This window comes from Callithrix jacchus, chromosome 4, assembly GCF_049354715.1.
Source record: "Callithrix jacchus isolate 240 chromosome 4, calJac240_pri, whole genome shotgun sequence".
NCBI lineage: Eukaryota > Metazoa > Chordata > Mammalia > Primates > Cebidae > Callithrix > Callithrix jacchus.
In genome coordinates this window covers 145,185,926-145,210,722 of record NC_133505.1, presented here as the reverse complement: position 1 = coordinate 145,210,722, position 24,797 = coordinate 145,185,926, and the positions used below count along the sequence as shown (strand labels likewise).

The following is a 24,797-nucleotide window of genomic DNA, read 5'->3' as shown; positions in this document are numbered from 1 at the left end:
CAGTGAGCCGAGATCACACCATTGCACTCCATCCTGGGCAACAAGATTGAAAATCTGTCGGGAAAAATAAAAAATAAAAAAACTATACAGAAAAGTATCTGAGCATCATATTATGAGGCTTCATCTTTTAGAATCGTAGGATTATTTTGTTGATATATACATTACCCTTGGCTACTGAACTTATCCCAATGCATACTCTATAAGCAGAAAAACCCTCATTTAAAGGACCCTCTTTATGATAATTTTTGGTAGTTTATACTAAGAAACTATCTTCTTGATAAGACTTTAAAAATTCATATCCTAAACCTTAAACTAAATATTTTATTCAGCATCCTTAATTACATTTTTTAAAATTTTGAAATATTAATAAAAGAAAAAGTATAAATAATTATTTTTTTTACATTATGTTTGAAAATCCTATCAAGTCTGAGCAGCACCTAAGTGGTCTATACTTGTTTGTAGTTCTCTTTTTGTAGGTTGTTCTGTTCTTTAATCAAGATAGACATACCTCAGGGATATTGCAGCTATAGTTCCAGGCGACTGCAATAAAGCAAATATTGCAGTACAGCAAGTCCCACAAATTTTTGGTTTCCCAGTGCCTATAAAAGTTATGTTTACACTGTACTGTGATCTCACTAAATGTGCAATAGCATTATGTAAAAAAAATATATACAGTTTAAAAATACCTGATTGCTAAAAAATACGAACAATCATCTGAGCCTACAGAGAGTCTTAAGCCTTTTGCTGGTGAAGGGTCTTGCCTCGATGTCGATGGCTGCTGACTGATCAGGGTGATGGTTGCTGAAGGCAGGGATGACTGTGGCAATTTCCTAAAATAAGACAACAGTGATGCTGGCTACACTGATAGCTCTTTCCTTTCATGAAAGATTTCTCTTTCAAATTTTGAAAGTAGTTCTACTGTGGGTAAAATGTTGGTAAACAGCAGTACAACAGTATTCTGTTTACCAACATTTTACCCACAGTAGAACTACTTTCAAAATTTGAGTCAATCTCTCAAAACCTGCTGCTGCTTTATCAACTAAGCTTATGTAATATTCTGAATCCTTTGTTGTCATTTTAACAATGTTCTCAGCATCTTCACTAGGAGAGCCCATCTTAAGAAACCATTTCATTGCTCATCTGAAAGAAATAATGCTTTATCATTCAAGTTTGATCATGAGATTGCAGCAGTTCAGCCGCATCTTCAGGCTCCACTTCTAACTCTAGTTCCTTGCTGTTCCTACCACATTTGCAGTCACTTCCTTCACTTAAGTCTTGGACCTCTTGAAGTTATCTATGAGAACTGGATCTATTTCTTCCAAACTCTTGCTAATGTTGACATTTTGACCTTCTCCCATGAATTAAAATTGTTCTTACTGTGCTAGAATGGTGAATCCTTTCAGGTTTCCAACTTACTTTGTCCAGATCTATCAAAGGAATCACTATTATGGCCGCTTTGGCCTTACAAAGTGCATTACAAAAGTAAGACTTGAAAGTCACAATTACTATTCAAGCCATGGGCTGCCAAATGAATGTTGTGTTAGCAGGCATAAAAACATCATTTGTCTATTTGTATTTCTTCATCAGAGCTCTTGGTTGACTAGGTGCATTGTAAATGAAAGAAATCTTTTTTTTTCCCCTCTAGGGAGTAGATCTCAACTGTGGACTTAAAAGTATTTAGTAAATCATGCTGTAAGCAGACATGCTATCATCCAGGCTTTGTTCCATTATAGAGCACAGGCAGACTCAAGTATAATTCTTAGGACTCTAGGATTTTCAGAATGGTAAAGGAGCTTTGGCTTCAACTTTAAGTCCCCAGCTACTTTGGCCTCAAACAAGAGTCAGTTTGTCCTTTGAGGCTTTGAAGACAGGCATTGACTTGTGGCTCTGAAAGTCCTAGATGACATCTTCCATTAGAAGGTCAGTTCATCTACATTGAAAATCTGTTGTCGAGTATAATCACTTTTGTCAATTATCCTAGTTAGATCCTCTAGATAACTTTCTGCACCTCCTCCATCAGCATTTGTGCTTCACTTTTATGTTACAGAAATGGCTCCTTGAACCGCATGAAACAACCTCTGCTAGCTTCCAGCTCTTCTTCTGTAGCTTCCTTACCTCTCTTAGCTTTCACAGAATTGAAGAGAGTTAGGGCCTTGGTCTGGATTAGGCTTTGGCTTAAGGGGAATGTTGTGGCTGATTTGATCTATCCAGACCATTAAAACTTTTTGCATATCAGTAACAAAGCTGTTTTACTTTCTTATGTGTGTATGCACTGGAGTAGCACTTTTTTTTATTGCATTTTAGGGTACATGTGCAGAACATGCAAGATAGTTGAATAGGTACACACATGGCAGTGTGTTTTGCTGCCTTCCTCCCCTTCACCCACATTTGGCATTTCTCCCCAGGCTATCCCTCCCACTCTCCCCCCGCCCCACGCTGTCCCTCCCCTGTTCCCCCCAATAGACCCCTTGCAATAACAGCTCAGCTCGTTTTTGGCACAAAAGGCCTAGCTTTTGGCTTTAGCTTTTGACATGCCTTCCTCGCTAAGCTTAATCATTTCTAACTTTTGATTTAAAGGGAGAGACATGCAACTCTTCCTTTCACCTGAACCCTTAGAGGCCATTGTAGGGTTATTAATTGTCCTAATTTCATTATTGTTGTATCTCAGGAAATAGGGAGGCCCAAGAGAGGGAGAGAGACTGGGCAACAGCTGGCCAGTGGTAGTCAGAACACACACAGCATTTATCAATTACATTCGCAGTCTTACGTGGGCATGATTTGTGGCACCCCAAAACAATTAAAATGGTAACATCAAAGATCCCTGGTCACAGATCAGCATAACAGATCTAATAATGATGAAAAAGTTTGGAATATTGCAAGGATTACCAAAATGTGACACAGAGACACACAGTAAGCACGTTAGAAAAATGGCACCAATGGACTTGCTCAACACAGGGTTGCCACAAACCTTCGATTTGTAATAAAGCCACAATTATCTGCAATACACAATAAAGCTAAGCACAATAAAACATGCCTCTATAGCACTCATCTGTTTCCCATCATATTATGAAACTTTTTATACTGTGAAAATATTGGAGAGTCTGTTTTGGGAATAGAATTTTGGTGGTCCTTGTGATAAGATATATTAGTTTCTCATATGCTTTTTAAGGTCTTTAGGAAATATTTTTATTTTAATAAGAAAGTTATACTTAGCTGTAGAGGATAATAAAATAGCTATGTTTCTATTTTTTTTTTTTTTTTTAGATGCCTAGAATGGTTTCACATTTAAAACTGCTACCCAAAAGTATCAGGATTTTGTTTATGGTACTTAAAGATGGTTAAAAATCTACCACTAACGCCATGCAAATACTAGTACAATTTTGCAAGAAAAAAATGTATTTGTTTGTATGAGTTTAATTCCAGACATTCAAAACCCACTGTTGAATGGAATGAGGTATTTTGAGTGTTTGGAATTGAATTTGTATAAACTGATAGACCAATACCAGTCGACCTCCTATCTTCTAAGTTACTAAATGGCAAAACTTTGCACCTCTTGAAAGTGGGTTTTTCTTCTATTCCTGCCCTTTTGCCCACTTTCCCTCTCTGTGAGGGACAGCCTTGCGTGTGTTTGTGTGTGTGTCTGTGTGTCTTCAGCGAGTTGGTACTGGAAAGACGGTAGAGAGAGGAAACAGATCATCTTTTCTAAAAATATACATATAACAATGCCTCTCCATCACAGTGAAGGAGAAGGCTTTATGCCAGGCACCTTCCTTCCAGGGTGCCATCTTCTCCTTTGAGGTTGATAAAAGCACATTGCTGTCATTTAAGTACTACCCTCTGCTATCTGAGTGAGCAAAAGGCGTTCTATATTCAGTCCCTGTCCTGGTTAGATTATGCGTCAGGAGCTTAGGAATCCCATCACTCCTAGGGTCACTCCCAGGTGTCCACTGACGCAGAGGGTTGTGCTTGAGTCACATTGCTCGGCAAAGCCCTTGTTGAGATAGATGTTCTTGGGTCTTTGTTGGATGGAGATAACATGGGAAAGCTGTTGTTTCACTACTGTTTTTAAAGATTTGATTTGTCTTGAGGATTGACTTTTTTTCTCAGTATACTTTGGGTAAGTTCTTGTCTTTGTGATTTTTTTTTTTCTTGTAAGCTCTGTTCTTTCTGGGGTAGCTTGAAATCTAACACTTTATCTACACTTAAGGTTTACCTCGTCCATGTCCCTCTCTGTTGGCCCTTTCTTGTGTTTCTTTCTTTTTGTCTTTTTTTTTTTTTTTAACATACTATTCTCTGTTTGGTTGTAAAACTCAAACGAATAAATCACCCTAATTTGAGGAAATGTTCACTGGATCAGTTCCTGCCGGTTTCCCCCACCAGAACACAACAGATTGCTTTTGAATTTTGAATGTCACCAACAGACAGAGAATGGCTTCAGATGGATAATGAAATGTTTGGAACACAGATGGGCCTGCAAATCAATTTTCTTTGCCTTAGAATTTCCTTCTGACATAAAGAATTAATGTAATTAACACTGTTTTATACCAGTACCCCTCAAACATGGTACCTCTGTGGCCCTATTGTTCAATTACCACATTCATCTGCCTTTGGGAAAGATGCGTCACTGCCTGATAGACGCTCTGTGCAGAGTCACCCACTGGGCAAAAGGCTACCTTGAAGACTTTATGGCAAGGTGGTTATTTAAAAGTAAATCCTCCTCTGAGCCCTCAGCAGCCTTGATCTTCAAGGATTGCCTGAGAATTCCATATGCAGCACTTAAGCCACAGGAGGACTGGAAGTACAAATTAAGAGAAGTACCTGAAATTTATGACAAGGATTTTTATTTTAGAGCTATCAGTAACTTTAAATTTAGGTACCTACAGGAGAAAGGAAATTAAATAGAAAAAAAATTTTTATATTTTGTCAGAGGGGATGAGGGTACAGGTGATGAACTATGGATTTTATTTTCAGGTAACAAGCCTCTTTTTGCTCTATCTCCAGCATCGGGCATTAGCCAAGATGATGTTGGTGGCCACTCGGTATACACCCCCGATCACTACTCGACGCTGGGAAAGTTTGATAGCTATCGGTCTGCTGGGCAGCGCTCAGAAACCAGGGACTCCAGCTGTCAGACGGAGGAAGTGAAGGTCGTACCACCTTCCATGAGGAGAATCAGGGCACAGAAGGGACAAGGCATTGCTGCCCAGATGGGCCACTTCTCAGGTTCCTCTGGCAACATGTCTGTGCTGAGCGATTCTGCAGGGATTGTATTCCCTTCCCGCCTCAACAGTGATGCTGGCTTCCACAGTCTTCCGCGTTCTGGAGCAAGGGCGAACATTCAGTCTCTTGAGCCGAGGCTGGGTCCCCTGGGCCCCGCAGGAGACATGGATGGTACTTTCCCCTACCAGAGAGGTCACCCACAAGCAGATGAAAACTCAGGCCATTTAGGAGGTGCCTCAAGGACTGGAACACTTATGAGACCCAAATCCCAGGAGCTAAGGCATTTTGAGAGTGAAAATGTCACGAGCCCAGCATGTGTGGTTTCTCCTCATGCGGCCTACTCCACCAGCATCATCCCAAATGCCAAACTGTCTTCCTCTTCCGAGGTTATCGCTATTCACACTGCTCAGAGCGCAGGGCAGCTGGAAAGTAGAAGTTCCAGCTCATTGCATGCAAAGATAAAATCCAGAGACCACCTCATCTCCAGGCATGCTGTGAGAGATGATCATCAGTCTCCCAGTCGCCACTGGAATGAGGGTCACACCACCATGCTTTCACAGGCCTTAGACCCTCAGTCCTCTGGTGCACCCACACTGTTGTCCCTCTGTGACTCGGCAGTCTCTCTAAATGCTCCAGCAAATAGGGAGAATGGGTCCCAAGCCATGCCATATAATTGTAGAAACAACCTGGCCTTCCCAGCCCACCCCCAAGATGTGGATGGCAAGAGTGAATCTAGTTATTCAGGGGGTGGAGGACACAGCAGCTTGGAGCCCTGGGAATACAAAGCCTCAGGTAATGGAAGGGCATCACCCCTGAAGCCACATTTAGCAACTCCTGGCTACTCCACTCCCACAAGTAACATGAGCAGCTGCAGTTTGGACCAAACATCCAACAAAGAGGATGCTGGGTCACTGTATTCTGAGGACCACGATGGCTACTGCACATCTCTGCATGCTGACTCTGGACATGGATCTGGGAATCTGTGCAATAGCAGCGATGGCTTTGGGAACCCCAGGCACAGTGTGGTCAATGTTTTTGATGGAAGAGCTCAGAAAAACCAGGGGGACCGATCCAATTACCAGGATAAATCCCTGTCAAGAAGCATCTCTTTGAAAAAAGCAAAGAAGCCTCCCCTGCCACCTTCCCGGACAGACTCCCTCCGCAGGATTCCCAAGAAGAGCAGCCAGTCCAACGGGCAGGTGCTTAGCGAGAGCCTGATCGCCACACTCCAGCATTCGCTGCAGCTGAGCCTCCCAGGCAAGGGTGGCAGCTCGCCATCCCAGAGCCCCTGCAGTGACTTGGAAGAGCCCTGGCTGCCCCGCTCCCGGAGCCAGAGCACAGTCAGTGCTGGCAGCAGCATGACGTCTGCCACCACCCCCAATGTCTACTCCCTGTGTGGGGTCACACCATCGCAGAGTGACACGAGCAGCGTCAAGTCAGAGTACACAGACCCCTGGGGTTACTACATTGACTACACGGGCATGCAGGAAGATCCGGGGAACCCAGCAGGGGGCTGTTCAGCCAGCAACGGGGCGCCCACTGGGAACGGGCCAGTCCGCCATGTCCAAGAAGGGTCCAGAGCCACAATGCCCCAAGTGCCCAGTGCTTCAGTCAAACCAAAGATCATGTCACCGGAGAAGTCACACAGAGTGATTTCTCCATCCAGTGGGTATTCCAGCCAGTCAAATACACCCACAGCACTCACCCCTGTGCCTTTGTTTTTAAAATCAATGTCACCAGCAAATGGGAAGGGGAAGCCCAAGCCCAAGGTACCAGAAAGGAAGTCCTCTCTGATATCTTCAATATCCACTTCGTCGTCGTCCACTTCTCTTTCCTCTAACACTTCTAACGAAGGGAGTGGCACTGTGAAGAAGCTGGATCCAGCTGTGGGCTCTCCCCTGGTTCCTCCTCCTCCTGTTCCCTCTCCTCCATCCCCTTGTCCTGCAGACAGGTCTCCTTTCTTTCCTCCTCCACCTCCTGTTGCAGACTGTTCCCAGGGCCCTCCTCTGCCTCACTCTCCTGTGTTCCCCCCTCCGCCGCCAGAAGCTCTCACTGCTTTCTGCTCCCTACCTGATTGGTGCCTTTCTCCTCCCCCCACTGCACTGAGCCCCCTTCTTCCAGATTCAACTGTGTCCTTGCCATTACCCCCACCTTTCTTACCTTCCTCAGAGCCCCCACCCGCCCCACCTCTTGACCCCAAATTCATGAAAGACACCAGGCCTTCTTTCACAAATTCTGGCCAGCCAGAGTCCTCCCAGGGATTCTTGAGGCCGCCTTCTACCAAGGAGGAGACCAGCAGGCCCCCGATGCCCCTGATAACCACAGAAGCATTGCAAATGGTGCAGTTGAGGCCCGTGAGAAAGAACTTGGGTGCCGAGGCAGCACCGTTGTCTGAACAAGCAGCTCGGGAACAACGAACTCCGGTCGCTCCACAGTACCACTTAAAGCCATCTGCTTTCCTGAAATCCCGAAATAGCACAAATGAAATGGAGAGTGAAAGCCAGTCTGCCTCTGTGACAAGCTTGCTTCCAACGCCTGCCAAGAGCTCGAGTCAGGGTGACCATGGCAGTGTGGCCGAGCACAGCAGCCTTGGAGCTCCGAGCGCTGGGGAGGCAGAGGCTCGGCCCAGCCCCAGCACCACCCCACTCCCAGACTCTTCACCCAGCAGGAAGCCACCCCCCATTTCCAAGAAGCCCAAACTGTTCCTGGTGGTACCACCTCCGCAGAAAGATTTTGCAGTGGAGCCCGCAGAGAACGTGAGCGAAGCCCTCCGAGCCGCGCCCAGCCCCACGAGGGGAGAGGAAGACTCTGTGTATGGCAAAGAGGCAAAAGAGAGTTCTGCAGCCCAAGCTGGCTCTCATGCCACGCACCCTGGCACCTCGGTTCTTAAGGGAGGAGCTGCAGGATCCGTGTCCCCCGACAGAGTGGAAGCCAATGTCCCCATGGTACAGCCCAATGTCTCACCGGCTCCCAAGCAGGAAGAGCCAGCCGAGAACAGTGCAGATGCTGGGGGCGATGGGGAGAGCTGCCTGTCTCAACAGGACGGAGCAGGTGAGTCTGGCTTCCTGGCTTCTCTCTCCTGTGCCCTCTGCCCATATGCAGCTGAACCAGATAGAGTTGTTGAATGCTCACATGTAGAAAGAACCCAGGTAGATCAAAGTCATGTGAAAACTAGCAGTATGTGGGCTTCCTGTGCTAAAACAGGTTAAGTTACCAGCTTTGCATTTTGTTATTATTTTTAATATCTAGACCTAAAGGAATGGCAGAAAATAGGGGCATGGAGATAATCTGCAGCAGGCTGGGTATTAAATAGCAGTGGGTAACACCTCCCAAGAACCGTTGCAACAAAATTTAAGAGAGATGCCCTAGGCGTTCTATACTTTAACAAAGAATGAGCTCTGGCTCTCAGGCTAGTGTCATTTTTCCCCGTCTTTGTAAACTATCAAACTACAGACCCACGGCATCTCCCTGTGGTTCTCACATTGTCAGGAATGGCAGGGAAGCAGCATATTTAGAAGCTTGGCTGCGGACTGAAATTGTAGTCACTTGAGCGTCTTGCGTGCCTGCCTGCTTTTCCATAGCTGGGGTACCGGAGGCCAGTGCAGCCTGTTCATCCTCGGAGGCCTGTGACTTCCTCAAGGACGACGGGAGTGATGAGGTGATGACCCCCAGTCGGCCCAGGACCACAGAAGACCTTTTTGCAGCTATTCACAGGTAGTTCACACTCCCTCCTCTGACTTTAATCTACTTTATAATTCCTTCTTTCCAAGTGGCCCCTCGATTTATTTTTCTTCCTTACAGTTTCTTCTGTCACCCAATCATGACTCCTTAACTTTACTGTTGATTTTTTAGTGGGTTCCTATAGTTTTATTTCCTCTGAGTCCAATTTCTGTTTCACTTTGTCTCACTGATTTTTATGACATTGGGGACAGAGGCTCAATGTGATACCTTCTGGTAGGCGCTGCTCTTCCTGGCAAGGAGTGCAGCGTGGCAGTCATAAGACAGAGTATTAGCAAGAGTGGGGTTAAAGCACTGACAGTGCGGTGGGGTGAGGAATGCTGCGTTCTGTGGATTCAGAATGCACAGACAGCTCCACGGGACTCTCCTCCTCAGGAGGTTTTAGTTTAGTATTGTTTTTTCCATTTTACAGAAAAACCACGATTATACAGTGCCGTTTCTTTGGCTGCTTAAATGTTTCTATAAAAGAGTGCGTCTCTTTGAGCAGGAACAAGAGTGATGTGTGCTTGTTGCTGTATACCACGAGTGCCATCTACTGGCAGCAGAAATCTTTGGGTTTAAAAACAAAAAAGGATAAAATTTTCAAAATAATGGCCTGAGTGGTTACAGTTTTTATGTATGTTCATCTTTAAGAGTGAATATGATTTAGCACTAAAGTTTTATTTATCGCGACACTTTTCTGATTGTAAACAGCTGAGCACTCCCACAACAGTGCCACTGTGAGAACTGATGACGGTTTATGTGCAAGTACTTGAAGCCATAATGCTACTAAGCCTTTGGCTTCCTTCTAGACCTCTTTACCACGGTGTTTCCAGGTAACTCTAATGAATGTCCTTATGTTGCCAAGGCCTTATTTTGCTTTGAATGAAGATCCTTTTTTTTTTAACCTCCTGAAACAAAGAATCAAATGATTCTATAGGAATCAAATGATTGATTCTATAGGAATCATTTGATTCTGTGTGTGAATGATCTTCTATGAGCACTCTTTATTCTTGGAATCTCACTGAAAAGACTAATGCATAAGATGAAAAACATAGTGCTGTACCTACCGGAAACTCTCCATGCGACACATAAGCATCTAACTTGGTGTGGGGATAATGAAGCTGGTGAATTAATGTGCTTGTGAATAATTATGCTCTTTACATCGCTCCTCTAGTATTGGTATAATAGATCCTAAAGACTACCTCCGTTAACATGGGCTGGTTTTGTTAATCTCATTAGAAGTAAAACAGTAGTTATCCAATTATTTCTCAAAACAGAGAAATGATCAGTGATCCATCCTTTGAAACTTTAGTGGCAATTCTAGAAGTTCCCACAGATGTTTCTGACTCTTAACCATGCTGGACACATAATAAGCACTCAATAAATATTTCCTGAATTAAATAAAACCAACTGGTATTTAACCATTAGAAGATTCTTCCAAGATTCAAAGTATTTCATTTAGTATGGAATGCACTGAATTGCTAAATATACAGGCACATTTAGCTATTTATAGTAGCCATCTACAGAGAAGATTTGCATTGCCTGGTTGTTCTATGTACTAAATACTTGGTTCTAGTGAGGAAACCCAACTGTTGTGGGTCCGAATTACTGCATATTTTTTCCCAAAAATATGCCAAAGGTTTCTTCTATATTTTGGCAACCTTCTTAAGGCACTGAAAAATGTGTGGTTTTTATTACTAGGGCATTACATCGACTGCAGATGTAGAAATTGGTCAGTTTGTAGTATTCAGTGTGCGCATGAGAGAAGTAAAAGCCAACTAGGCCTTAGGAACTGACTGCAGAGAGAGCGCGAGGACACATGCTAATTTCTGTTGTAGTGTAGAGAATAAATTAGCAGACATAGTAAAAACCTATCTACTGTCTGTGTTTTTTAGGGCTTTATTTTTATGTCCTTCAGCACATAAGCTCATAATTTAAAATAAAGAATATCTAAGTTGAAACACAGCTTCCAGATTTTATAATGCAAATTAATTCGCTTCAGATTTAAAGCCAGATGGAAAATGTAGAACACCAGTTGAGGTGTGAAGTTTTTATATTTATTGAAGTAATTAGTTTTTAAATCAGTGTTAACTGTTTAAGCACTTTTTTATAGACATCTTCCTTAAAAATACATATTTGTGTGTGTCTGTGTGTATGTATATGCAAAGAATTTGTACATTTAGATTTAATTATTTTAGTGGGCACCTGCTCTCGAGAGATGACAGTGCTTTCATAGAATCCCATCTTCTTCTTTCTTTTTTTTTTTTTTTTTTTTTTTTTTTTGAGACAGAGTCTCACTTACTCTGTTGCCCAGGCTGGAGTGCAGGGGCACGATCTTGGCTCACTGCAACCTCTGCCTCCCAGATTCAAATGATTCTCCTGCCTCAGCATCCTGAGTAGCTGGGATTACAGGCATGTGCCACCATGCCTGGCTAATTTTCATATTTTTAGCAGACACCTGGTTTTACCATGTTGCCTGGGCTGGTCACTCCATCTTCTTTCTTAATTCTGTGTCACAGTTAAAGGTCATCCTTTTAATCAAGTGTAGTTGTGACTTGTTTAATGGGTCTCAGTGTACCCTCACCATTTAAAAACTAAATTAAAAATTAAGCCACCAGCCAATACCTAAAAGAATGAAATGAGCAGAGCTGTTTTGGGGAGCAGACCATGTAAGTGATGAGACCATGTGCTGTAAGGACAAAGATAGTCCCTCAAGTCCTAGCTGTCATACTAACAAGTTGTGTGACTTCACTTTTTAGACCCCAGTTACCTTTTCGGAAGCCAAAAGTGGTTGGACTAGACCGTTTGTAACATCTTTTCTAGCTCGGCAATTTCAAGATGTTAGGATGTCTGTGGTTTGATCAGCGGGTCCTAACTCATATCAGGGCACCACATTTATTGACTACTGAGTGGGACCATGAAACCTGTGTTGTAGGCCGTGTTCTGCAGTCCCAAAGAGTCTGGTGCCCTGTCCACTCTGGCCACCCTTCAGACTCTATATTGAGTCTTTACCATTTCCCACCCTCTGCTTTAGTGGCTTCTTTTTGAGCAGAAGGACGGAGATGACCCCGGGAACACCAAGCCCAGGGTAGCCAGCGTGGGCCCATCCTGCCCTCTGTCCTGCTGTGTAAGCCACATAAAAACTGAATCAACTTTCTATGTGACATTCAAAGGTTTGTCAAGCACCTGCTCTATGCCTGACCGATTATGGCTGTTTCGGCAAACTGTGACCTATATACTCTTATTCCTCCTTTTGTGATAGGAAACACAGTCAGAAATGTCCACTTGCCCAAGAGGACAGAACAAGGAAGCTTTAGCAGTGGGAGTTATATAGCTTCTTTATTTCACTTAATCTTCACAAACCTGTGAGGTTGGTATCTTGTAAGTGAGGAGGCACAGCATGTATAGGTAACTTGCCCCCAGGTCTCTCAGCAAGAAGTGGGAAGAGTCTGGTTTCAACTCTTAATCTGTATGTACAGATACCATACTCAACCTTGCCCTCCTGCCCATTCTACAACTTGATAGCAGGAAAAGAGATACACCCACATCTTTATTCTATTAACTGTGTCAAGTTTCCTTAAAGCAAGTTCTCCTGTGCTTAGCTAAGAGACACACACTGAGTTGTTCTCATGAAGAGACCAGCAAGGGGCCACTTGGCTCACTGGGTTTATCATCTCTGCATCACTGGCAATGGAAAGCACATTGAACAGTGACGTTCTTAGAGACTCAGGACGAGAAATACCTACAGGAAACCTTTTACTTTCTTTGCTCGCCCCTTCATCTTCCCCGCTCACCCCACCCGTCACATTTTCTTGATCAGTGCGAGGTTTGCTGAAGTCAATCATGAAACACAATCTGGCCCGGAGGCTTCACTTTTGTTTTCTGGAAGGCTAAATTTCTAGAAGTTGGCACGTGGTCCTGGAAGAGCTGAGGAAGACTGCTCTGATGTCAACTTCTAGAATAACTGAGAATGTGAAGCTGAGGAGTTGTTCTCGGACCTGGAGTGGAGTACGTCTTAGTACAGGGGGTATTCTGGTATGGAACAAGAAAAGGAAGCGTGGAAAGAAAGGAGGGTCAGCATGTGAAATGCACTTCGAATCAGCCCATCTAGGAGAGATTAAGGAAACCTGGCCATTGTTAAAACTTTTGGAAATGGTCCTATCCGAAGTAAGTTAATACAGTGTGTAAGATTTGTTTCAAATTGGAAGAGTGGAGACAAAAGGAGAGTGACCATAATTCATGATTATCATAGGTGAGTTATGGGCTCGTGCGGTCTTACAATGAGCTGTTCTTTTTCGTGTCGGTGTTGTAGTTTTTCAAAGTTAAAAATAAATTATTCACTTACTACTTTTTCTTCTCTCTCTTTTTTTTTTTTTGGAATAGAGATAAGGTCTATGTTGCCCAGGCTGGTCTTGAACTCCTAAGCTCAAATGGTCCTCCCACCTTGGCCTCCCAAAATGCTGGGATTACAGGTGTGAGCCACCATGCCCAGTCAAAAGTAAACTTTTTTGCCCAGTAGATGGTGACCGGAAGATGTGACTTAAGAGAAGCAGAGTGGTTGTGGCTGACAGCCTGTGGTCCCTTGGGAATTAACCTTTGTCTTAATGTTATTAAATCTCAGATCCAAAAGGAAAGTCCTCGGCCGTAGAGATTCAGATGATGACCACTCCCGAAACCATTCTCCCTCCCCACCAGTGACACCCACCGGCACTGCCCCGAGCCTGGCCTCTCCAAAACAAGTGGGATCCATTCAGAGAAGCATCCGAAAGAGCAGCACCAGCAGTGACAACTTCAAAGCTCTGCTGCTAAAAAAGGGCAGTCGTTCAGACACCAGCGCCCGCATGTCTGCAGCAGAGATGCTCAAGAACACCGACCCCAGATTCCAGAGGTCAAGGTCAGAGCCTTCGCCAGACGCCCCCGAGAGCCCATCAAGCTGCTCCCCAAGCAAGAACAGAAGGGCACAGGAGGAGTGGGCCAAGAATGAAGGCTTGATGCCTCGGAGTCTGTCCTTTTCCGGCCCCAGGTACGGCCGCAGTCGAACGCCGCCGTCAGCCGCCAGCAGCAGGTACAGCCTGCGAAACCGGATCCAGAGCAGCCCCATGACCGTCATCTCGGAGGGAGAAGGGGAGGCCATGGAGCCTGTGGACAGCAGAGCCTGCGGTGCCCTGGGCACTGCAGAGGGATGTTCCCTGGACGGACTGGCGAGGGAGGAGATGGATGAGGGCGGCCTGCTCTGTGGGGAGGGGCCTGCTGCCTCCCTGCAGCCCCCGGCCCTCCGCCCCATGGATGGGACAGCGGGTGCAGAAGGCAGAGCGCCCTCCCCGCAATGTGGCGGTTCTCTGAGCGAGGAGAGTTAGGGCCAAGATCATAACTCTCCCAGGTGACACGGGGGGGTGGGGAGATGAGCTATGCAGCACTCTATGAAGCCTGCCAGGCGCCCTCCCTTCTCGCCCAGGGATGCTACCCTGCGTCTGTGCTGTGGGCCCCGGAGTTGCCTGCCCTGCAGTGTGAGTGAAAGTTATTTAGGACTCACTTGGCACTTGCCCTGTGGCTTAAGAACAAGTAGAAGCTTAAACTTCTGAAAGTGCTTCCTGGGGAAGATTTTTTTTTTTCCTAAATGCTGGGTGTGTGTGTGTGCATTTTCAACACTTTTTAATTTTTAAAAATACACATATACACAAACAACATGTACAGAAATAGAAGAAAGCAAGCCAGAGTTAAGCTTGGTGTAGAATAACGGAGTCCTCCGGACTAGGCGGTAATTGCTTTCAAAGCATTACGTTTATGGAAATTGGCGAGTTCCGTAAGAAAGGAGAAGATGTTACTTCTAAGAAAGGTGGTAGAGTTGCTGGTTCTTAATGCACAGAACACACGGATATATGCTCACGTGTGCTGCTGAGGGGAGGCAGGTTGTGGTGAGCAGAGAGAAGCTGGGAAGAGGCTAAGTGACTAATTGGTTCAGGTACTTTTTTCTGGGGGAGGTAGACTTTCTTTTTTATGAAAATGTCAAACATGTAGAAGTGGCAATGCTGTAATCTGGTGCCTGCTGCTGTGCAGCCACATACACACAATTGTAGCCTGATTTTTAGAAGTGTGGGTCATTTTCTAATGAATTTCCTCCTTGAGTAGAAGCTGAGAACTGAAGTGGTGTGGACAGACAGAGGGGCAGAGTTGGAGAGGAATAAGTGATACACTGCTGGAATTTGTTTCCTGCCTATGAAATAAAATTATTTTTCAGAACTAAATTTGAAAACTTGCACTACAGAACTATGGGTGGAGCTTTTCCTTTTACAACAGTTTTTTTTTGTTTTGTTTTGTTTTGTTTTTTTAACCAGAGTTTAAACTTTCATTAGGCAATTTCCTGTCACTTGAAATGTCAACATTTGCTAATTTTTGGATATCCTTTTGGGATCACCAAAGAAAAAGTTATGCCTGTTTTTTCCCTTGAACTGCCTACGGTATCATGTCCTAATTCAGAAAGATTTGTCAAAATCTATGATCTTACTTTGAAGAAAATGTTGACTAGCTCTTGTTAGTCAAATAAACTGATAAAAATTGGTAGGGCTTGGCTATCAATTAGCCCTGGGAAATGAATTTTTAGATTAAAAAGATTTTTTTGCATCATTTGGTTTGTGCATTTTTATATTTGTTTATAAATAATTGAGTTGCTAATTATCTTCTAATCTTCTCTGATCAGATTTTCCGACAATTTTAGACATGGGGCAAAAGCGTTCGAAGTCTTTATTTTAATGTCAGTCTTATTGCCCTCACCCTTACTCCCTTAACATCCGTGTACTTAGTCTCCTTTATTTGTTAAATAAGCCAGAGTCTTGTCTTCTTCCTTAGAAGGACTTAGGATGACAATGTGGAGATTCTTGGTCTGAATCTAGTGTACCTACCACCTGCCATCTTTTGGGGGTATGAAAACAGTATCTAAAAGCTGGATTGCACAGGCCAAATCATGATGAGACTTATAAACTAAAACTTCAGATACCCATTAGAAATGGCTTTGAGGCAAAAACACACCTAAAGAATGAAGACCCCATATCTGAAGAAAACAAAACACTGCTCTTCACACAACCAGAAATCAAGACCAGAGATTTGGAGCAACTGTCTACTAATTTGGCACAAAGATTGTTTGTTCTTTAGAAAAGTGGCATTGGCTTTTGAATATGAAATCTTCTCATAGCTGCCTAAAAAAGACTAGAATATCAGAAATCTTTAATACATAATTTATGCAAAGATAAAGCAACATAACACTATAAAACTTTTTAAATCCCCATTTTTAATGAAAAATTCGTATTTAAATTTGCTTTGAATAAAACAATTGTAAATATTTGAAACATTTCTTTTTGTTCGTACATGCATTTTTTTTTTTTTAAATAATGAGATAAGTCTTCTTGTACAGAATTGTTGAGTGTTCTGCTGGATACAAAGAGAAAAGCAGTGAGAACAGAAGGTCTCTGGGGGAGGTGAGGCCTCAGCAGGGAAGAGAGGGAACATCACAGACACTGGATGGCGCCATCTGCAACAGCATGTGGAAAAACAACTCCACATCGTGTCCTATGGACTTTGGAATAAAATAGGAATAACTGTTGCCTGGCAGTTCAGATGACTTGGCGTGTGTAGAAACGTGAGAACTTCTCACAGGCATGGATGAAATACAGGGAGACAAGAATCAAGACTCATTCCTGAAACACAGCGCCTTCCGCGTGGCTACCTACTTCATGGGGCCGCTTGGTACAGACCGCATCTTATTCCAAAGCTCCACAGGGGTAGATCCGACGGCTCTCCTCGTACCCTGATGCTTTAAGTTCCAGGTAATCATAGACAATAAGCCCCACCCTAAGTTATTTCCACTTTGGTTTCTAACAGTGGTGAGAGAAACAAATGACCGTTTGGTCTCAGCTGGAAACAACCTCAATGCTATCTGATTTCTGGCCTCCACTATTTCTGAAGAATCTTGATTGACCTCTTGCTTTCCCTGTGGGGGTGACAGTATATTCCTTAAGAGAATCACAGTGAAAAGGAGCTGCTGGCGCCCTGTTCTGTGCTGGCATCTTAGGAGGAGAGGGGAAAAAGTGGCTTTCTTGGTTCTGCTGTAGAGGGGTTCAGCCTATATGTGATGCTGATTTCATCATAAAATGAGCACAGCGGGATAATTTGCTTTGGCAGATGCGAGGATGTTGTTGGGGGAATAGAGGGTCATTTGAATGTAACATGGACCTGGTTCTTGGTCCACTTTCTTTAATAACGCGGTAACGAATACAGTTTCTCTCAGTTGCCTGCTCTGACCTACCTCCCGCAGAGGCCAGCCTTTATTCACAGAAGAAGGAGGAGAGCAATCTGTCATTTGTTCAGCAGTGGAAAAAAAGTCCTAACAAATGCTTCTCATGTGCTAGGTAAAGACAAGGAAGCCCAAAAATAGAAGATACAGATGAGCTACCAGTAAGGGGCATGTTCCTACTGCCAGTTTAGGCTCTTCAAGAAGTAGACACTGAGATACTCAGAATACCAAAGCTTTTATTGGAGTAAGCACCTTTGAAAGGAAAAGAGGAAGCAGGATGAGACAGGAGGCAGGTGAGCTGCCATCCCAGGGGAACTCTGGGAAAAAGATCACTCATTGGTGGAGTTCTGTGTTGGACTGAAACAGCTAGGTCCTTCTATCCTAGGTGCTTGCCCCCCTCTGAGAAGAGCATGCTCTCAATTTCCATAATTTACTGAAATCATTGGCCACCAACCTCTCCTGTCTTGAGACTAGTGTGACCTCAGCTTGAAAGCTAAGGTGGACCCTGGTGAAGTAGCAGCTGGTGGCTCCTTGCAGTTGGATGGCACGTCTTGTCTTAAAGGGGGATCTAAGTGGCACCTCTCCATGCCTACCACAGTCCACCCCTTGCCCATATGGATCCACTTCCCGAAAAACATGCAGAGAGTGACTGCTCCAGGGTGCCATGGACCTCTCTTCCTGAGGATAAATTTTGAAAGAGGAGTTTGGTGAGACCAACTATAGCACCTTCCTGCAAATGGTTTTGGAGTCACAGCTCGTCCTCATTACTCCCCCTTTCATTCTAAATTCCTCAACTGTCATCTTAGCTGGTCTTGGTGGCTTTTTTGGTAGTATAAACCAGGCTCTCATTCCTGAGGCCCTGAGGTCCTGAGACCAAACACTTCTCAGACCAGGGTTGCTGCACTAGTCCTTTCAGTTACAGCTGGGCGAGGAGTACCGAGTGCCTCCAGCGGATCCGCTAAGTTCCACGTTAGTAACGCACACTACTCCTGGCTCCCATCCTCTGACAGCAGGCTTACGTCCACTTGGAGTTCAGGGTCAGTTACCCCTGACTAGACAGCGGCTTCTTGTCTACTGGTCCCTGAACACAGAGTCCAAAGTGCCCACATAGTAGCAGTGCACTCTAGTTCAATGGCACTCTTGCAATATTGCCTAGAGAAGGTATACACCCTCTGAGCACTAGAACTTCTGATGCTGTAGAACCCGGAGTTGTGGGGATGAGAAGTACTAAGTCCCTCAGTGGTTCATTGGGTGTGATGGTAAGTGGGGTCACTCCTCCATCCACTGCTTGGTTCTGAAATCTATACATTCTTCCTGTTGTAGACACAGCATCATATAGGCTTTCTGATTCAGTAAGTAAACTGTGTACAGGAGATGGCGGCACATCTTGGCAGGGTATTGTCTTCCCACCTGGCACTGAGGCAGGCCATACCAGCATTCCATCAGGCCAGCAGCTTCTAGGGGGCACAGTATGTGATATGACAAGTGGATCCTGTGGCCATTGGTTAACTCCCTAATTGGGTGTTAACATGCATAGATCACATGTTCAGCAAGTCCATAGTGGCAGATCAGTTTTATAAGTCCGTAGACTGTGTTCAGACCCTGTAGGGCCAAAAAAAAGACATACCTAGAATAGGAGGCTGTCCTTATGTGAATAAACTGCTGGTGCTTCTAGGAAGGAATGAGCCTACCATAGTGAATTTGCCATCAAGTGACCAGTTGGTCCTCACAGCCTCATCAGGGTCTCAGCACTGGTATATGCTGCTGGCAGGTTGGATAGGGTGAGCAGTGTCCAAGTTGGCCTTAGTAAGTGGGAGCCCATGTGGGTGGGTTCCATGTTTAGCCTCCATCTTTGCCGCTTAGTGTGCACATTTTACCAGCACTGAGGTGGACACTGGCAAAAGTTAATAGAACAGGCTGTCATTTCCTCTACTTGGTTGTTTAGTATCTCTTCTGTGCTGGGTGCTATCTGGTGGGCATTAACATGTGATACAGTTTTTCAAGTTTTGTGTCCACTCCATATGCCCATCCTCATGCCTATACCCCAGACCTCCTAATCATCCATTCTTTTTCCTCCCAAACTCCTCGTCGGCTGGCAGGCCATTTGCTGCTATTTCTATACATATTTTACCGCTCCTCCCTCACAAAGTAATGATCAGTGCACCTCAAAAAATTCTGCCCAGTTTTTGCAGGAAGATTGCAAGTTTTTTTCCTCTGTTCTTCAGGGTCACCTTTGAGTGAGGGTCCATTTTCAGCCTGCAACTGCAGAATAAGAACTAATCAATAAACCAAGCCCGAGCATTCCTCTTCCTTTGGTGGATCATACAGGTCCTCCAACAACCACAGGGAGTGGGGTATGGGTGCCGCTGTGCAGATGTGGTGGTGGAGATACTTGCTCTTGCGGTTTGCTTATGTCCTCTGGTCCTGCTTGGAACTGCTCCTGTATATATCATTTCCATCTCCCAGTGGACTGCTGCTGATCTTACTAGCTTATGACTTGGTGCTTCCCACAGGACTTAGTTAAGACGGACAGTTCTGGACACAGCATCATTGGGTCTCAAAGTTCCATGTCTACCAGGGCGCAGTAGCACACCAGAAGCTGTTTTTCAAAAAGCATGTAATTCTCTTCTGCAGTTAGAACCACCTTGCTTCAGGACCCCAGGGACCTGCATTGTGATTCTCTCACTGGGCCTTGTCATATTTTTCACACGGCTGCTTCTTTCCCTCCTACCTCCAATACATAAGATCTGCCAGATCACATAATTCAAGCTGCTAATTTCTTCATATCTGTCACTTATGGGTCTACTTCTAATGATTACTCTTTTTTTTTCTAATTATAGGTCATAATTTTTGTTTCTAGTAGTTATTTACTGAATGTTGGGAATTATGAGTGTTATATTGTTTGTTGATGGATTTTGTTATATTCCTATAAAAAGTATTGGGCTTTATTCTGTTTCAGTTAAGTTTCTTAAAATTAGTTTGATCCTTCCAAGGCTTGCTCTTAAGCTTTGTTAGGGGAAGCCCAAAGAAGCCTTTGGTCTGGGGACAATTTGACCTTAGTACTAAGGCAACATGCTTTTGAGGACCCCATGAATTATGAGTTGTTTCTACTTTGGCTAGTTGGAACACAGACGTCTCCCAGCCACATAGATGACCTGTAAATTATTTGCTCTACTACTTTCCAGTTACTCATTTCTTGGCTTGGGTGGTTTCTTCTTACACCTTCAGTCAACCAAGGACTCTAGAGGACCCCCTGCAGACCTCTGGCGCTCCCTGTGTGTGCTGCCTCCTCCTCTCCTCTCACTTACTCTGCCCGACAAGTTCTACCTAGCTAGGCCTGAGTTGTTAACACGATCTCTACCTCCTCAACCCAGCAGGACCACTGGTCTCTGGCTTCCCCCTCCCTGCTTTGCTAACTAGAAACTGCCTCCAGGCCATTAGCTTGAGCAATCATTGGACCCACCTCATTTTTTCCCTTTCTCTCAGAGATCACAGTCCTGTACTGTGAACTTCCAGTATCTGAAAACCAGTATCTGTTTCATATATTTTGTCTGGGTTTTTAGTTGTTTAAGAGGGAAGAGTAAATTGGGTTCCCATTTTACCGTCATGGCCAGAAGCAGATGTTCACCTGAGGTGCTTAAAAAAAAAACAGAGTTCAAGGCAATATTGATTATGATTTACCGCCCTGTTTGGAGGAGGAGTTTACAAGTTTATAGTCTTTCCCCACAGATCAGGCAACAAATGTGGGGGTTATTCTGCCTGCCAAGGATGCCAATCTCTATTATGTTCATGGATTAGGCAGATAACCAACTAGATAACCTGCAGACCTGAAGAGCCACCTGGGCTCTTCAAGGTATCATCATCTAGATTGCTCTCAGCAAGCGAAGTTCCATCACAGCCTTTCCTGCCAGCCCCAGCCTGCCAAGGAGAGCCACCGCTGAGCTTCATGATGCTCAAGCCCACTCATCAGTGAATTCTCGGCCATGCTGAAGGATGGGTCCCCTGGGCCTTCCTGTGGAATATAACTGTCTAATGGGTCACCTTGCCTCATATATCCATGCTGGCATGCTCCCTTCCCCGAGCCTTCTCCTTCCCTTCTCTTTTGTTCCAGCCATTCAGGCATTTCAACATTTTGATCACTCTAGGCTTCTACCAAGCTGCCCTAGAGCAGTGAGTCTGTATTATCTCCTGGCATTTTCCTCATGGGGTGAAATCCTGTATCCTGAGAGCCCCATCAATATACCCTCTCCTTTATCTAGTTGTATAAACCTGGCCCCTTTGACCAAGTACCCTCAGGATCCAGTCCCAAGAGTACGCTCCTGGCCCCTGCAGTATATGCCGCCAGGTTAGACAGCTTCTCTAAAAGAGTTCATTTCTCCCTGGTCAGACCCCTCTGCCGCAACCAGTTATGCTGTGACTTAGGTCTCGTTATAGGCCTGGTAGCCAGGAGAACGGGTGGGGAGTGCTCCTGAAGGGACTCTCTTGCCTCCGGGGGAAAGACACTGTCTTTCCTTGTGTTAGGGAAGAGGCAGGAAGAGAGAGTAGTTCCAGCTTTTCATGGGGAAGGGTGGACCTCTTCTGCAGGCTCTCAATATTCAGGGAGTCTCCTAGGGAGTCAAATGGTTGGGGACATCCACTGAATGCCCCCATCCCATGTTTTAGGTTCCCAAGTTTGATTCCAATCTTGATAGAACAGGCCTGGCTTGGTTGAATATTTGTTGGCCATTAGCTACTTTTACCATCAAATCTCCTGTGCTTGACCTTCAGCTTGCTCTGCGGGGCTACAGCATGAGATGAGGACTTATTGGCAAACTACCAGAGACTCTGCCGCTCACACTCAGTATTGTTTGTTAACTGACCTCAGCTTTTCATTATCCACTTGCAGGACGCCAATCCAACTCAGCAGTAACAATGCAAGTCCACTGTCCTTGTCTCTGTTATCCACCCTTCCCATACTGGAGATACCCAAACACCCCCGAGTCACTGCATTCTCCTGCACCAGCATGCCATTTCATCTGAAGTCTTCATCATTGGACAGCCTTCTTGTGCCAGGAGCTGCCTCTGCTGCCTATCCACCAGGGATGGGGGCCTCCGAGCCAGACAGTGAGTCACTCAGCCTGCAAATGCTGTCTTACCACCTACGTTCGTGGGCCACTGGTACCAACTGTGCCAATTTTAGGCTGAGATGGAGTTAGGAGTACAAAGCTGGTGAAGTGACATCTCTAAAAGGAAAAGGGAAAAGCAGGATTGAGCAGAGGAACTGTAGGATCTAACAAAGTCCTAAAGGATCTAGCCCACCAAAAAGCTCCAGAGCAGAGACTCTTTATTTATTTTGAGACTGAGTCTCGCTCTGTGGCCCAGGCTGGAATACAGTGGCACAATATTGGCTCACTGCAACCTCCACCTCCTCGGTTCAAGCAATTCTCCTGCCTCAGCCTCCGGAATAGCTGGGACTATAGGCACGCGCCACCACACGCAGCTGATTTTTGTATTTTTAGTAGACAGGGTTTCACCATGTTGGCCAGGCTGGTCTCAACTCCTGACCTCAGGTGATCTACCTGCTTCAGCCTCCCAAAGTGCTGAGATTACAGGTGTGAGCCACCATGCCTGGCAGAGACTGTTTATTAGAGGGGTTTCGAGTTGGGTAGAAATGACTAGGTCTTTTTTTTTTTTTTTTCCTGAGACAGGGTCTCACTTCATCACCCAGGCTGGAGTGCAATGACATGATCATGACTCACTGCAACCTCTGCCTCCCACAAGCAATCCTTTTGCCTCAGCCTCCTGAGTAGCTGGAACTACAGGTGTATGCCACCACACTTGGCTAATTTTTTATTTTTTGGACAGCCAGTCTCATTAGGTTGCCCAGGCTGGTCTTGAACTCCTGGGCTCAAGCAATCCTCCCCTCATGGCCTCCCGAAGTGCTGGAATTACAGATATGAGGCATTGTACCTGGTCTAAATGGCTAGGTCTTATACCACCACCTTGCTCAGTTAATGGCTGGAAGTTGCCAGAAAAAAGCATGCTGTCAGCGACCACTGCCTTGCTCCGTTGTAGACTAGGTCCCCCTCTCTCCCATAGAATTGTGTGTCCTTATCTTGAAATCTGAGGTGGATCCTGAAGACAGTAACGGGGAGACTGTCAGCGAACCACAACCCTCACGGCTGGGTGGCCGGTACTTTCTTGAAGGTAAATTTGAGTGGCACACCTCAGGTTGTCTGCCATAACTTCAAATCCCAGAATAAAGCTCACCATTCATTGGCCACAGTAACAATTAAGTACCAGAAACAATCAATGACAATTACGCATCAGTAACCTCACCTCTAAACCAGGCTTCTAAATCATGCTAATCAGCAGTAGCCTCATTCTGGTAACTGCATCTCCACAACTAGAGCTCCATCAACTCCTAAATGCTTTTGAAAGTCTGTTAATCCTTCCTAAAACCCACATAAGGTCAGCAGTTTTCTTTATCTGGAGAGACTGTGCCCCACAAGAGCAGTGCTCTCTTGCTCAGCAAGCAGTGTGCAGCTCTTTGTTCTGGGCACCGAATGTGGCATCCTCCTTTAACATTGTCACCTTTGCCCAAGATGTTCCCCTTACCCTCTGCCTCTGGCTTTCATCTGACTCCTCATCATTCAAGTCTCAACTGTCTCTTGAGAGGCCTTTGCTGACCACCTTATATGATAACCACCACCCCTACCTAACCACACTCTACCCCACTACCCTATTTCAATTCTTGATCACATTTGCCAATTTCAAGTATCTTACTTGTGTTGAACTTTCTTACTCTCTAGAATGTAAACTGCATAAGGCCAGGGGCCTTGTCTGTCGTGTTTACAGCAGGAGGGTAAATGAAATGGGTAAGTGGGTGGAAAGATGCTGTTGGAGCTGGTGAAGACAGTGATGAGGGGCTTGGGACAGATTTGCTCACTACTTCCCAGCCCTTAGCGGAGTCCTTGCAACAGAGCAAGGACTCCCTACGATGACTTAAAGAATGAATGAAAATACATAACAGAGGCCGGGCACAGTGGCTCACGCCTGTAATCCCAGTATTTTGGGAGGCCAAGGCAGGCAGATCACCTGAAGTCGGGAGTTTGAGACAAGCCCGAGCAACACGGAAAAATGCCATCTCTACTAAATATACAAAATGAGCCAGGCATGGTGGCGCATGCCTGTAATCCTAGCTACTCAGGAGGCTGAGGCAGGAGAATCGCCTGAACCTGGGAGGTGGAGGTTTCAGTAGGTGGAGATCATGCCTTTGCACTCTAGCCTGGGCAACAAGAGGAAACTCCATCTCAAAAACCAAACAAAAAAACCCACTAGAAAATAGGTGACAATTTAATTAAATGTTTACGGGGAAAAGCAAGATTTTTAGGAGGTGAAATGGAGACCAGAAAGAAAGGAATGAATTAACTATGTTTAAATGGAGTATTCTTGTGCAGTGGAGCAGTGGGAGGATGCGTGAGAGGGTTCAACAGAGAATATATGGTGGCAGCTGCAAGAGACAGTTGATTTTTGTGTACAACTGAATTTCACCTCTCTGGGCCTGACAACCTAGTGGTTCCACACAAGA

At 45.0% G+C, this 24,797-nt stretch overlaps 1 protein-coding gene across 12 annotated transcripts in view; it reads left to right on the top strand.

Annotated features, from left to right (window-relative positions):
- NHSL1 (NHS like 1) overlaps positions 1 to 15,564 on the top strand; it is a 147,261-nt gene extending 131,697 nt beyond the window's left edge. For all 12 annotated transcript variants that reach the window (XM_002747087.6, XM_008995154.5, XM_078370170.1 and 9 more), the window contains 3 exons: positions 5,002 to 8,271; positions 8,802 to 8,934; positions 13,562 to 15,564. In XM_002747087.6, coding sequence (XP_002747133.2) covers positions 5,002 to 8,271; positions 8,802 to 8,934; positions 13,562 to 14,297 — 4,139 coding nt within the window. In that variant the 3' untranslated portion in view covers positions 14,298 to 15,564. The remainder of the gene's footprint in view (positions 1 to 5,001; positions 8,272 to 8,801; positions 8,935 to 13,561) is intronic.
- Positions 15,565 to 24,797: the final 9,233 nt, after the last annotated feature.